This window comes from Lithobates pipiens, unplaced genomic scaffold, assembly GCF_037356315.1.
Source record: "Lithobates pipiens isolate NorthernLeopardFrog02 unplaced genomic scaffold, aLitPip1_a1.2 Scaffold_16, whole genome shotgun sequence".
NCBI lineage: Eukaryota > Metazoa > Chordata > Amphibia > Anura > Ranidae > Lithobates > Lithobates pipiens.
This window is the reverse complement of record NW_027507748.1, coordinates 278,345,905-278,362,158: the sequence shown is the minus strand read 5'-3', so window position 1 is coordinate 278,362,158 and position 16,254 is coordinate 278,345,905. Positions and strand designations below refer to the sequence as shown.

At 38.5% G+C, this 16,254-nt stretch overlaps 1 protein-coding gene across 2 annotated transcripts in view; it reads left to right on the top strand.

The window, feature by feature from the left end:
- PKP1 (plakophilin 1) overlaps positions 1 to 15,897 on the top strand; it is an 88,439-nt gene extending 72,542 nt beyond the window's left edge. Inside the window, exons 12-14 of one of the 2 annotated variants that reach the window (XM_077481480.1) lie at positions 5,253 to 5,337; positions 5,717 to 5,821; positions 13,046 to 15,897. In XM_077481480.1, coding sequence (XP_077337606.1) covers positions 5,253 to 5,337; positions 5,717 to 5,791 — 160 coding nt within the window. In that variant the 3' untranslated portion in view covers positions 5,792 to 5,821; positions 13,046 to 15,897. Of the gene's footprint in view, positions 1 to 5,252; positions 5,338 to 5,716; positions 5,822 to 13,042 lie in introns of both variants that reach the window. The other variant, XM_077481479.1, reaches the window with a different exon arrangement.
- The last annotated feature ends 357 nt before the right edge of the window (positions 15,898 to 16,254 follow it).

The following is a 16,254-nucleotide window of genomic DNA, read 5'->3' as shown; positions in this document are numbered from 1 at the left end:
TTAATGTCTAAACGGCTGGCAACAAAAGTCAGTACACTCCTAAGTGAAAATGTCCAAATTGGGGGCCAATTAGCCATTTTCCTTCTCCAGGGCAATGTGACTCATTAGTGTTTCAAGGTCTCAGTTGTGAATGGGGAGCAGGTGTGTTAAATTTTATGTTGGTCACTGGAAGTTCAACATGGCACCTCATGGCAAAGGACTCTCTGAGGATCTGAAAAAAAGAATTGTCGCTCTACATTAAGAGGGCCTAGGCCAGTGTTGGAGAACCTGGGAACCCAAGATGTTTTGGAACTACATTTCCCATGATGCTCAACTACACTGCAAGGTGCATTAGCATCATGGGAAATGAAGTTCCAAAACATCTGGGGTGCCAAGGTTCGCCATCACTGGCCTAGGCTATAAGAAGATTGCCAAGACACTGAAACTGAGCTGCAGAATGGTGGCCAAGACCATACAGCAGTTCAACAGGACAGGTTCGACTCAGAACAGGCCTTGCCATGGTCGACCAAAAAAGTTGAGTGCAAGTGCTCCGCGTCATATTCAGAGGTTGTCTTTGGGAAATAGACGTATGAGTGCTGCCAGCATTGCAGCATAGATTGAAGGGGTGGGGAGGTGAGCCTGTCAGTGCTCAGGTCATACGCCACACACTGCATCAAATTGGTCTGCGTGGCTATCGTCCCAGAAGGAAGCCTCTTCTAAAGATGATGCACAAGAAAGCCTGAAAACAGTTTGCTGAAAACAAGCATACTAAGGACATGGATTGCTGGAACCATGTTCTGTGGTCTGATGATAAACATATTCGGTTCAGATGGTGTCAAGCGTGTGTGGCGGCAACCAGGTGAGGAGTACAAAGACAAGTATGTCTTGCCTACAGTCAAGCATGGTGATGGGAGTGTCATGGTCTGGGGCTGCATGAGTGCTGGGGAGTTACAGTTTATTGATGGAACCATGAATGCCAACATGTATTGTGACAAACTGAAGCAGAGCATGACCCCGCCCTTTGGAGACTGGGCCGCAGGGCAGTATTCCAACATAACGACCACAAACACACCTCCAAGATGACCACTGTCATGCTAAAGAAGTTGAGGTGATGGACTGGCCAAGTTTGTCTTTAGACCTAAATCCTAATGAGCATCTGTGGGGCATCCTCAAACAGAAAGTGGAGAAGCGCAAGGTCTCTCACATACACCAGCTCCGTGATGGAGAGTTGGAAGAGGACTTCAGTGGCAACCTATGAAGCTCTAGTGAATTCCATGCCCAAGAGGGTTAAGGCAGTGCTGGAAAATAATGATGGCCACACAAAAAAAATATTAACACTTTGGGCCCAATTTGGACATTTTCGCTTAGGGGTGTACTCACTTTTGTTGCCAGTGGTTTAGATATTATTGGCTGTGTGTTGAGTTATTTGAGGGGACAGCAAATTTATACTGTTGTACAAGCTGTACACTCACTACTTTACATTGTAGCAAAGTGTCATTTCTTCAGTGTTGTCACATGAAAAGGTATAATAAAATATAGGGCCAAAAAAACAAATAATTGATTAATCGACAACTAATCAATTATGAAAATAGTTGTCAACTATTATAGCGATTATTCGTCCTGAGAACTTGTGATTGTACGAGGAGCAATGCCTCATGGGACATATAGTTCTCGGCAGGAAGTGAGTGGTTCTGTAGAGGTGCTCCATACTATACTTTGCAGTTTGCTACTGGGGCACTCTGAAGGCAGGAGGAGCCAGAAGCGTCAGTGCGGGACCCTAGAAGAGAAAAATCAGGGCTGCTCTGTGCAAAACCAATACACAGAGTGGGCAAGTATGACATGCTTGTTGTTTAAAAAAAAAAAATTCTTTTAAAGACTCTGCAAGGAAGATCAGCATCTGAACTCAGAGAAGGTGGAGGCTGATAGACTGGAAGTAATAGAAGGCATTACAATTACATTTAATGTAAACTTTTACCAGTATTGGGCATTATATTTAAAATGATTATATCCATGAAAAAAAAAAGTCTCAGTACCATAATATAAAAGATTTATATCTCCCTTCCCCCTTCATATAGCTTCATGTCGGACTCTTAGTTATAATGCCCATATATCCTACTTCTGGGTGTATTTATTATTGTTTATATGATATAAGTAATATATATTATTACTTTCACTGTTTCACAGTATAAATGAACCCCTTATAGTAGTGATTATCTGCTCTTTTTGTACTATAAAGGGCTTGTTTTCATTTTTTTAACCCTGTGATGACAGGTGATACAAAAAAAGCATGCTGCAGCTACTAAAGGTCTTAGGCCTGGTTCACACCTATGCGTTTTTTGGTGCTGTTTGTAGAAACACACTACAGTTCATTTACCATGGTTTCCTATGGGACACATTCACATCTATGCTTTTATCAGCCGCTGCGTATTTGGAAAGGGTCAAGGACTTTTTTCCACGCAAAACAGTGCTTTTTTTGGTTCAATATACTTGTATGGAGAAGCTGAAGAAAAGCATGTAGTGCAACGTTTCAGTAACTTGCATTTTTTAATCTGCCCAACAAAAAATTGACCAAAAAAAGCATACTAGATGCAAACCGCAAATCGCAGAAAAATCGCACAGCAAAAAGCACTGCAGAAACGGTTTAAAAGCAAACTGCATAGGTGTAAACTGAGCCTTATTCTGATCATACATGTTCTTAAAATTATATTTATTTTTTTGAAGGAAGACATTGTCTTTATATGGCCAGCATGTGATATCTTACAGTTCTGTCTGAAAATCGACAAAGCAGCCTTTAATTTTTTTTTCTTTAAGAAAAATATTTGATCACTGATGATATTTACCAGATTCAACCTCTAATAGTATATATAGTATATCTCTTCTGTCTGTTATTCTCAGTGGATTAGAGATTTTGCTCTCTAACCATATAGTTGTTTTTTTATATTTACAACTGCATATAGATATTTAAGAATAAATTGCCTTTTTTTTAAACTTTACACATTAACTAAATTAAACACCACACTTTTTTTAAGGTTATTATCTAACTAATCGATTAATCGAAACGATAATCGGCCAACTAATCGATTATGAAAATAATCGTTAGTTGCAGCCCTAAAAATATTTACAAAAATATGTACCGTATATATGTATGTGTGTGTGTATATATATATATATATATATATATATATATATATATATATATATATATATATATATATATATATATATATATATATATATATATATATAATCTACACAGCTGTGAAACAATTGATTAATATCTGCAGACTTAAAATGGCTGCAAGGCTTTCCATAAAGTTACCAGTGGTCACAGATTAATAAATAAAAATACCAAAAAACAGAGCCACTCACAGGACTTGCCAAGTCTTATGTAGGTCTCAATAAATTACAACTTGAGTCCCATTTGCCTGTTTGCTATATGGCCTGTCCTTTTGGAGTTACACAAAGGCCTATTGCATAATGCAAAAGCATGTTTTTTTTCTCTTTTTACCCTGTCCATACCAGTTACTAATAAACAAGCTAATCTCCCAGGATGCTCAATATTTTGAAGAGTAAAAAATTATAAACCAATCAACACCACTGATTTCTGAGCTATATATACTATATAGAAAAAAAGGGCAGGGAGACTTGCTAGAAACATTTTTGACACTGTGGTGCAGTCCAAGAAAGGATTTTGGGACAGATTCATAGAGTGTCCCAACTGTAAATATTATTTCCATATTTTGATTGAGAATAGAGGCTATTGGTGGTTGGGCTGTGTTACCTTTGAATACCTAGTCCTGTGCAAGAGAAATAACATAACCTTAAAGTGTTACTAAACCCACAACAGTAAAATCAGTCTGTATATGCAGTAAAGCATGCTTCTTATACTCACTGTGGACTCTAAGGGGTTAATCCTCCGCATTGTGTAAAAACTCCATTTGATCCTGTCTTCTCTGATCCTCCCCTTATTTGACTGTCCCCAATACATCTGCTGATAGTATAGAGCCATGGGGACACTCTGTACATGCTCAGTTTGGTGTGTATTGCTAGAAAGTCTTTTTTTTTTTTTGGGAGGCTGCATGTGATCAGCACAGGGCCAATCAGCACTGTCCAGATAGAGCAGGCATATTCAATTAGCGGACCTCCAGCTGTTGCAAAACTACAAGTCCCATCATGCCTCTGCCTCTGCCTCTGGATGTCATGTTTGTGGCTGTCAGAGTCTTACTATGCCTCATGAGAATTGTAGTTTTGCAACAGCTGGAGTTCCGCTAATTGCATATCCCTGAGATAGAGGGTCAAGGGTTATGCAGCCTCATAGGACAGTCAGAGGAGAATGAGAACTCCTCCTACAAGTCATAAGACTTCTTTAACTGCTGATGAGAAAAGGTATTTAGCAGTTTACTAAACTACATTTAGTTTACTACTATATTTACTAAAATAATTGCATTTCCATGTTCTGTGTACTGTGGGAGACCAGATATAGTGAATGCAGGGTCGTGGGTTTAGTAACATTTTAAGAAACGAAAATGAGATGCCTATGTATGTCAGTCATAGATAGTAAATGTAAATTTTTTGGGGCTAAAGTGTATGCTTGTCTTCAAACAACTCACATAATGCAGGACCCTTTACTTTGGTTTCTGTAATTGAAATGATTGGTAATCATTCACAAAAAAAATGAAAACGTGTTAACATTTTTCTTTCTGTATAATAACCTTGAGTGACTTCAAATGCTCAGTACCAAACCTCTGGACAGTTTTTGCAAGTCATGCTTGAACTGGTCCCATCTCCTCCCATATGGTTAAGTCATGTATGGCCAGCCTTTTTTTACCATATGTCCATAAGTATTCCAAAGGTCCAAACATTGTTTCATAAACAGATCACTTTTTAATTGGAGGCTATAATACATATGGATCAATGTTAATATTTTTTTTTAAGTTTATGCTTTGAAACTATTTTATATTTTTTTACAGTTTTATATAAACTTAATTTTAAAAACGAATATTTAATACAGAGTTCATGGTTACTGAGCATTATGGGTTTTCTAAAAGAGAGTTGTTTGCTTTCAGACCCTATCTCTTCAACTGAATTTCTGTTTATAGCAGAGAGAAAGGGTGAGTGGGAGCATGAGTCACTCCTGTGACTTATTTAGTCATGTGTTACATGAACATTAGCTATTGAGCTCAGTAGACAACACGTGTTTTTAGGCAAAACAATTCATTTTAGCCTGGTACACATAAGAAAAAAGGCTTATTACAATTCTGCATGTTTTACAGAGCTTCACCCAAAGCTGCAGAAGCTGCTCGTCTTTTCCTGACAGATATGTGGTCCCAAAGAGAGCTGCAAGGATTACTTAAACAGGTGAATAAATGATTACTGCTCCATGTGCACCTATAGATAAAACAGAGGTGATTCAGTAATTTCCTGTTCTTCAGTTACTTGGCAAAAAAACACAAAAGCATGCTTTAATATCCACATGTTTTAATTATTTTAATGTGTTTAAGGTCTTATGTACTCAAAGAGATATACTATTTGGCTTATTTTAGAAGATAATGAGCAGTTTGCAACAAATCAACAATTGTCTCTGGTCTTGCTTAGTAAATGGTTTAAACCTTTACTTTACCTTAACCTTTAGAATTAGGACTCACTTTACCATTGGCTTTTAAAAGAACTCTGCTTCTACTAGATTTTACACCTCCATGTTACCATAAACTAACAAACTTTTTTTTCCCCACCACAGCAAGGACTGGATAAGAGTTTCATGGGATCACTAGCAAGTTCTGCTCTTCGAAACACAGTCTCACGGGTTTTTTAATTCACGTTTAAAGGACATCCTATCTGTGAGGTAAAGGAACCGCTTTCTAAGATTGCCATACCCTGTAAGGACAGTTTGTTAACTAACATCCTCCAGTAATCTCTTACCTTTTATACTATTGCATCTGTGCATATTGAGTATTGTCCAATAAAGTCACTGTGACAAAGCACAATAGTGTGTACCAAGGGAATACTACAGAGGTTGCCATTGTTGACCTCTCCTTCTTACAATATTAGTTGCCTGCCTGTCCCGATGATCCAATATCTTTGCACTAAGTCTCTGACTTTGTGCAACAGGTATACATATAAGCAGTTACCAGAGGTAACAAGGCAAGCAGCATTTTCAGGAAGGCTCTTTATTTCTGTTAGTACAGGTTTTCTTAAATTTATCAGGAGAGACTTTTATTAGCAAAGGACTGCCGAGGTTAGTGTTTTTTTGTACAAAGGGCTGTATTTGTTGACCTATGTTCAAATCTAAGCTAAAGGGCAACTATTAGGAAGATACAACATGTTTCAACCACTAAATATCTAGGTAATGCGCCTATGCAAAAGTGAATCTATGCAACTGTACATTAAAAATTTCCATTAAAATATGCATCTATATGCGTCAGTGACCGCAACAATAATAGAATGCGCTGACAAATGGATTCATCTATTTTCTTAAGAAAAAAAAACTGGCTAGCATTGTGTGACTGCTCGCAATGACTCCTGTGCGTAGGTATTTGTGCCTTGTCTTTGTCAATCTTTTTGCCCATTTCTGCTTCTGATTCATTGTAAGCCCTTGTACACACGGTCGGAGAATCCGTCGGAATGTGTCCTATCGGACATTGTTGTCGGATAATCCGACTGTGTGTGGTATGCATTGGACTGTTTCCGTCGGAATATCCGTCGGACCAAATTTTCCAACTTGCTGGAAATATTTTCCGACAAACTGGTCCGATAGGACATACTCCGATCTGAACATAGTCCCATCGTAATGAAATTACGTCATCACGTTCTGAAAGATCGGATTTTTCGACAACTTTCTCTGACCGTGTGTATGCAACAGTTTCGGACAAGATCCGACGGACACAATCCGACGGACAAAATCCGACAGATTTAGTTGTCAGAATCTCCGACCGTGTGTACAAGGGCTAAGAAATGTTCTTCCAAGCAACACAAGCTTTCCACTGTGTATAATCTCTGCTATAAATGGCTATAAAAAAATGTTAAAAGTTCTATCAATGTGTTTAAACTATGTAAAAGGATAAGTCCACCTTTCAAAAAAATAAATGCACATCTTTTTGCAGGTAAAAAAAAATGTGCATTCATTTTTTTTTTTTTTTTACTATGATCAGCAGATCACAGGTGCCATGCAGGACTCCTGCAGTCGGTGTATTTTTCTGCTCGTGCCCATATGGGCAGGCAGTTACACACTAACAGGCAAAGACAATGAACTACCTAGAGCGCTCAACATCTCTGGCAGTTCATTGAAAGCTAAAAGCCCACTGCAAAGGTTGTTGGTACTTGTAGTTACCCATTCACAAAACTCAGAGCCCTGCATGGCCACGTTTTTCTTTTCAACGGTGACAGCAAGCAGGGGGAGAAGACGATCCAATCCCAACCCCCCCCCCCCCCCCCCCCGCTTGCTGTCACTATGCAGTGGATCAGGGAGACGCTGCAGTACTAAAGTAAAAAACAGAAGGCACTTCTAAGTACAGTATTAGGGAGTATTTACTGATACAAAGCGGTTAAAAACACTGTGTAGTAGGTCAAATGAGCATCTTTGTCAGCATACATTTCCATCGGCTATCTTGCTTCCTCGCTTATCCCTCTCCTGTCACAGCTGCTGGCTAGCTTTCCCTCCTCTAGGGGCGAAGGACTCTACAGGATGCCTATTATGCTGACTGAGATGCTCATTAGATCTACTACATTGTAAGTGTTTTTAACCACTTTTTATGAATAAATACTTCTTAATACTGCACTTAGAAGTGCCCTCTGTTTTTTACTTTCATTTGCTCCAGAATTGCTTCCTCTACCTGAAGTGCTGCTGCACATTCCCAACCCAGTCTTTCCTCCTCCCCTTAACCTTGATGTTGAAGCTAATGCTGATGTGACAAACTAGTACAGTTCACTGGAGGACATTTTCCTGACAGAAGCACCCTATTCCTTTTTCTTTTGCTGCAGGAGTGGATACATGTTGCAGTAGGTGTCCATGGAAAGGATTTGCATATATGAATATGCAGATAGATGTAAATCAATATAGATGTGTTAAAATAGACCAGAGCTAGTCAACTTAGTAAAGTTTTGCCCTCTTTCATAAATTTGTGTTGCTTTAAAGTACGGTACAGTTTAACTTACCATGTGTTACAACAATGCTCAATAACCTGTGCATTAATTTTGAATGATGCTCCAACTTATTGTTAAAGTGTAAGTCAACGTATCTATACTGCAAATTACAATGATAATTTGTTGAATTCTGAATGCCACTTGCTTATGAAGTAAACACAAATGTCACCCAAAATATCCAATGCATTTGACAAATGGCAGTATCAGTGATTAGCTCCCAGTATGGTATGAACACATGTTTTAACTGAACTCAGCTTGTTTGGGTATCGGTCCAAAAGCTAGACTTTTAGTCCAATCAGCTGGAGCAGAACATCATGTACAGTAATGTGCAAAAGTCTACATAGGTAGGTGTGAAAAAAATGCTGTAAATTAAGAATGTTTTCAGAAATAGATGTGGTAATAGTTTATTTTTATCATTTAACAAAATGGAAAGTAAATGGACAGAAGAGAAATCCAGATCAAATTAATATTTGGTGTGACCCCTTGCCTTCAAAACAGCATCAATTCTTCTAGCTACACTGGCAGTTTTAGAAGGTCAGGTTGTTCCAAACTTCTTGGAGAACTAACCAGTTTCCAGTTCCTCTGTTTTTGTGCATAGTTGAGTCACTTAGCTTTGTTTCCATCTCCTATGTTTGAAAACATAGGAACATGGGGTGCAGAAAAATGGCAGCAGATGATCTGGGCTGATGAGTCAAAATTTTCAGTATTTGGCTGTGTCAAAAGGTAGTTTGCTTGCAAAGAGCTGGAGCGTTATACAATAATGAGTATCTGCAGGTAGCAGTGAAACAAGGTGGAGGTTCCTTGCAAGTTTTGGTCATTTCTGCAAATAGAGTTGGAGATTTGGTCAGACTCAATGGTGTCCTCAATGCTGAGTAAAATGGGCAAATACTTATTCATCATGTCATACCATCAGGTAGCCATGTGATAGACCCCAAATGTATTCTGTAGCAGGACAACGCACCAAAACATACAGCCAATATCATTAAGAACTATTTTCAGCATAAAGAAGAACAAGGAGTCCAGGAAGTGATGATTTGGCTCCCACAGAGCCCTGATGTGAACATCATCGAGTCTGTCTGGGATTACGTAAAAATACAGAAGAGCTGGAGCGTTATACAATAATGAGTATCTGCAGGTAGCAGTGAAACAAGGTGGAGGTTCCTTGCAAGTTTTGGGCATTTCTGCAAATAGAGTTGGAGATTTGGTCAGACTCAATGGTGTCCTCAATGCTGAGTAAAATGGGCAAATACTTATTCATCATGTCATACCATCAGGTAGCCATGTGATAGACCCCAAATGTATTCTGTAGCAGGACAACGCACCAAAACATACAGCCAATATCATTAAGAACTATTTTCAGCATAAAGAAGAACAAGGAGTCCAGGAAGTGATGATTTGGCTCCCACAGAGCCCTGATGTGAACATCATCGAGTCTGTCTGGGATTACGTAAAAATACAGAAGGATTTGAGGCAGTCTACATCCACAGAAGATCTGTAGTTAGTTCTTAAAGATATTTGGAACAACCTACTTGCTGAGTTCTTTCAAAAACTGTGTGTAAGTGTACCTAGAAGAACTCAAGAATAGATGCTGTTTTGAAGGCAAAGGGTTGATTTGATTTGGATTTCCATTTTGTTAATTAATAAAAATAATCTATTACCACTTCTATTTCTGAAAGCATAAGTTACATTAAGTTATACACTTGCCTAAAACATTTGCACAGTACTGTATAATTTTTTTTACTGCTACTATACAGTATAAAGCTTCCTTCTTCTTTCTGCTGTTGATGGTTGTTAAGGAAGCAGCAGGTGCCAGTACCCACAGTGTCTTTAGCAACTGGGAATTCCTGGCCATCTAAACAAAGGGGCAGGAATAGTGTCTAACATCATTGCCCAGTCAATGATTATAGCCACCGTACCTGAAACATTGTTACATTCCAGGTCAGGGAGCTGTCATTTGGTGACAGGATGGAACATGTGAGGTGGTTGGCAGGTTTTTTTCTTTCAGCAAGAGAGCACAGGTCATTCTTCATCATAAATGTGAAAAATTACTTGATAATGTGATTAAGGTTGGATTTACACTATGGGACATTTTTTGGGATTTTTTTAAATTTTTTAAATAACGGGCTCATCGGAAAGTGTGGTGTCTTTTGCCCCTCCCTTTTCCTTGCCTGACAGACTGTATGCTCAGATAAGGGTGTGGTATGGATTTTGAGGGGCACCATGCTTTTTTTTCTAGTTTATCATGTGGGGTTCCCCTGTAAAATTCACACCAGTCCTAATGGGCAACCCCACACCCCCATAAAATATTGTGGGGTCCTCCTTGACATCTATACCAGACTTTAAGGATAACCTAGGATACTAGGATAACCTTGGGTGTAGGGAGAACCCCACACCTATTATTTTTTATTTAAACCCCCCATTAACAGATTTACTAGACCATATTCGGCACCTGAACTTCAGTAATATTTACCGGACCCTGCTCAAAGCAAACCCAGGTACCTTAGACTCCCCCCATCAGTGTATGTTACTCCTGTTCAGCCCATATCTAGAGATAAAAGGGTAGACCCTAATTGTTCCTTGAATCTCCCTCTCTGCCTCTGCCTCTTTCTGACAGCTTTGGTACTTTCTATTTACACATGTCTTCTGTTCAGTCAGTGAGTCACTGCAAATTGCCCCTATAATAGCATTAGTGTAATGTGGTAAAAATAAAACCACTAAACACCTGAAGTGCTGGCTTTGTAGGTATTCACATGTTTTAAATAAGATAGGAAGAAGGAAAGATTGTGTGGTGGTGGAACAACCTTAATACACACCAGTGGCTAGCAAAAACAATGAAAGTATTTGTTAGAGATTGCATCCTGTAAAAAAGAACATCACTGCCCTCTGACAGTTACGGTTGGAGCCACTGTACTAACCAAGCAAGGTTAGTCCAGCAATCTACCCTCACTGAGCTGTTGTGTTCTGATAGGGGGACACCCCCCCACCATAACACTATGATCAGCACAGTCTGTCATTGGCTGAGAGCATTGATTGGGAGTCGGTCGGCTGCTGGTTTTCCAGCATGCATATCCAAAAGAAGCCGGCGAAACGGCCGGATTCTGTCGGACAGACTGAAATACACACACAGGCCAAATATCAGAGTTTTTTTCTGTTTAACCCGCCGTTGTCTCCAGACATTTGGCCCGTGTGTACAGGGTTTAAAGATTTACTGCTACTCAGGGGCTCTGGGCTACAGTAAAATGACAGCCTCTAACAAGAAGAAATGTAATCAAAAAGAACATGCGTTCAGTTGAAGATCAGCACCACATCCCCATAAATTTAGTATACAAACAAGAAAGAAGGTTTGAGACTTTACAGGTGCTGAAACCCACCTCCCAGAATAATTTGCCATACATTTTAAAATGTACTTTTTATTATATACCATAAAAAATGTCTATTACATATAATGGACACCTCTTAAAAACAAGAAAAATTCATCACAGTAATTCCTCCCTGAGGACAATATGTAAATGACACTCAATTGAGATACCACTATGTACAAGGCAAAGTGATAATGCACATAAGGTAGGAAAAATGCACAGTTCGACACGTTTCACCTTATTGGCTTATTATGGGGCTTGATAGGGGATGATGCAATTGAGTTGGAATGAATATGTAATAGTTCTAGGAGGGCCTTTGAAAACGTTTCATGTTTCCCTGTTAGACACCAGATGGGCACTCCACAGGTACCCACCGGATGGATAAGCAGGCGAGAAAGGAGAAGCTCCCCCTCCCCCCACACACACAGATGAGGTGCCAGTGATTTAATCTAAGATTGGGAGCTAGCAATCCAGGCTATTGGGTTCCAAAGCGTAGATGGGAGGCACTAAAATGAGTTGTCATAGAGTTATACACAGTTCCTAGTGGCTAATATAAGATAATATACTGAGTGTCTTAATCTTATGTTGTCAGGCAAAATTAAGCTCTGCTGTTCTCATGTCACAGGATCTCTGCTACACACTTAGCTGCTGCTCTCCAAAATACCTTCCAAAAATGACCCACACGGTCTCTGTGTGTGGGTGGAGGTGGAGCTCCTCCTCTCTGGCCTGCGTATCCATCTGGCAGGTACCTGTGGAGTGGCCATCTGGTGTCAACACGAAACGCCTTCAAAGGCTCTCCTAGAACTATTACATATTCATTCCAACTCAATTGTATCATCCATTCTCAAGACCCTGAAGAAGCCAACAAGACGAAACACGCCATATGGTGTGTTTTTCCTCCCGTATGTGCATCACTTTGCCTTGTACATAGTGGTATCTCTATTGAGCGTTATTTACATCTTTTCCTCGGGGAGGAATTACTATATCTGGGGGATATTTTTTGATAAACGAATGAGTTGTGATGATTTTTTCTTGTTTTTAAGAGGTCTCCATTATATATAATGGACATTTTTTTGGTATATAATAAAAAGCACATTTTAAAATTATGTTATTGTATTGCGAATTATTCTAGGAAGAGGTTTCAGCACCTGTAAAGTCCCAACTCTGACAAGAAGAAACAGGAGCAATGCTGGAGGCAATTACAGCACACACTGATTTTGGTAGCGTAATTATTTGTAATTATTCCTATTTGGAATTATAGGTGGAATGTACGTTCCTCACTAAAGAACATTATTTTTTATCAAGTTGTTTTGGTTGAAGGTCCACTTTAAGTGATGTACTGGGTATAGTGACCAATCAGATTCCTTGTTTAATGTTTCTAGAGAATAAAAGTTGAGATCTAATTGATTAATTTGATCTCGCTGTCTACTTTTGTTCCTATAATTCTTTTTCCCCAATTTTCACAAATAGACTGGAAGAGTTGTTAACAATAGTATTTTTTTGAGCGGTTTACAATTGATTTTATAGCACTAGATTGTTAATTTATTTTCTCTCCTATTTTTCAGCAGATTCCCATTCCTTTCAACTGTTGCACAGAACTGAGACTTGTACTGAGTAATCCGCAGAAGTACTGGGGTGATGAAAAAACAAGCCACCTCCTTATGAAAACTTCAAAAAATTGCCTTTTGGATAACATATATTTTTTTAATGCCACACTTTACTTTGGGATATGATCTGCAAACTAGGACTTTTTTTTTACAGACAATAAAACAAAGTGCAAAGGTCAAAGATTGTCAGCGACTCCCATAGTATGTTACAGCCAATGCTTTTAAATATTATTCAGCAATAGGCTGCTTTTACATGGGTTTTAAAATATATGTACATATTTTAGCTTTTTTTTTAGTCATATTTGTATATTTGCAATATGGGATGGGTCTGATGAAATCATGACTTGTGCCACTACCAAAACAATATACCTATACAGGGTCTTTTATGAATGCTAATGTCTTCTGACGCAACATCTTATTTTGCTCTGTAATCAAGCAAACTCCCAAGTAGCAGTGTGGTCCTTGGCTTTTATAAAGAGGGCTACACCTGCAGTTACATCTCTTTAAACTCCAGTCTTACCTTTACCTTCAACTTCACATTATCTTTTAGTTAATCAGGTGGAGGGACATTGTAACTTGTCTGAACTGTACAGAATTGCTTATTGGTGAACTACATGTAGGCGCATTGTTCAGGCTTAACAGGATTCATCAAGGGATGCACTTAGTCCAAACTCCATTGGAAACATATTTAGGTGTTGATGCAGATTATGTGTGTAAATTGTGTAATTTGAAAGTTTATCACATATTCTAACTGTTATGCTAGGAAAACAAATATCCCTCAATGCAGTAATGCCAGTTCCTTTTCAGCTTTATTCAATTATTCTTATGTTATGATAGTTAAAAGCAAAAAAGTTGTCAGTATCAAAAGTGCTATGGACACATTTTCTTTTTTTAACTGCTTTAAAGTAGGCAACATGATTAAGTGTTGGTATGTCTATACACTGAATCACCGATCCTAGGAAATTCTTACTCTTACCACTTAAATCCATACCATCTGTAACCATTCCTAATGACTTTGCACATTGCTGAAACCAGCCTTAATTATTTGAGATAAGTTGTAATTAAAAAAAAAGAAAGCACTTATTTTATATTCCATCCATTTAACTGCAAATGTGAAAGTATTACATTTGTGTTTTGTTTTTGTTTTTTTAGTGTTTTAAATTAGTTCTTCGAACTCCTCGCCTAACCGGTAGTTAACAAATTAATAAAAATATTTTGGTCTAGTTATCTATTTAAAAAAATATATTTGTAGTCTTAAAAGTTATTTTTGAAAAAATTAGTTACTAAGGAAATGTCATGTGAATTATTATTTTAGAACATAAAGCAAAATAATTTATTAATTAGCTTTGGCGATGCAGATCTCCATCAACTCCATCAGCAAGTCCAACATCTGTTGGTATGAACCAGCAGTAAGGTTTGTAAGAGCCAGCAAACTGTGTAGTCAGAATTCTGCACAATGCAAGGCCTGGAGAAAGAAGGTTTTTAATATAGGAATTTATATAGAATGTATAAAGAAAAAACAGTTTTAAAAATGGCATGAAAATGTTAATTGTTGTAGTTAAGCATTGTTTTCTATAATTTTGTTGAATGTGTTCTAGGTAGAAAATATTAGTACAATGATAATGTAATTAATTGATTATTCAGGATCCTGTAAGTGAAATGTTTACGTATTCACTTGAAACTGCTGTACAGGGATTTACACTTTTCACAAGGAAAGCTCCCCTTTAAAGTCCTGTATAGCCTGCATGCTGTGTAAGGCTGAAATAGGCAGAAATTGGGGCATACATTTTGATAAAGTACATATATTAGTACTACGTGTTGGTATGCAGAAGTTGTCCAGATGATCCTAGGGTCTTGGCTAAGGTGGCAACAAGTCATTGGATGGGGTATAACCAAATTTAAAAATTCTGTTAAATACTATGTAGTGTGCACTATGGCTATTAGCACTTTGTAGTTACTATGCAGAGCTAGGGATTTCTTAATGTTTGATTAGTCACTTTAACTGCTTTGCATGGCAAAAGTCACTTTTCTCAAAGGATCATAATTTTCATTATGCTTTTGGGACAACACCAAGTAGACATTCTAGTATATTATAATGGAAATGTATGTAGTATGTCTAATTTTTTGTAGCTTAAAGCAGAGTTCCACCCAAAAATTGAACTTCCACTTTAAGGGAAGGTGACCCCTGACATGCCACATTTGTTATGTCATTTTTTTGGAGTGGAGCGGAAACCCTCTTTTTAGAGGGTCCAAGCTCCCACTTCCTCCTGGCCCACCCACGGGGCCAAAAGGAAGATTACCTCTCCCCCCTCCCTCTCGGCAATCATCTGGGACTTGTCACAGGTCCCAGATGATTGCCTGGCCAGACATAGCGCACAGCACGGCTCGCACATACGCAGTGAGTCCCCGGCTGTGAAGCCACAGCCATGTGTCCTCAGTGACAATGCCGGCGCCGTAGAGAGGAGGGGGAGACGAGTGGGGGCTTCGTTCCCCCTCATCGCTGGACCCTGGGACAGGTAAGTGTCCGATTATTAAAAGTCTGCAGCTGCAGTATTTGTAGCTGCTGACTTTTATTTTTATTTTTTTTAAGCGGATCTCCACTTTAAGAGGGTTTCTATTTTTCTTTCTTTCATTCAGTAAACTTTTAAATGTTAGCCAGAGGATGTTTGTACCTATGTTTTTAGAACTATGCACTTAAAAGGCTTTGCAGTATGTAAGGATATGCACTTATTTGTACATGCAGTATTTGTAAAGGGATACATACAGTATTTGTAAAGAAATAAAGCATGAGGAACTTGCATGTATGGCAGCAATGTGTTGCATGTGTTCTCTTTTTTTGCCCTGATATACACTTGATAGGATGATAGGATTAATAAAAGCAGCTTCCTGGATGTGCTTCCAGTATTGCTGTTGCAAGCAATCTGCACAGTGTTTTGGTACATATATAACTTGTTTGACTGACTGCTTGTTTTGTATTTGATTTGGCGAACAGGATGTGTTTGGGCTGTTAGGCTCTGTTTCAACTAGTGCGACTTGTCTTGCGATTTTATGTGTCCAAAGTCAAGTTACAGCCCTTTGATTTCAATGGCACCTGTTCCAATCAATGCGACTTTGAAAATCAGCGACTTTGAAAATCAGCGACTTTGAAAATCAGCGACTTTGAAAATCAG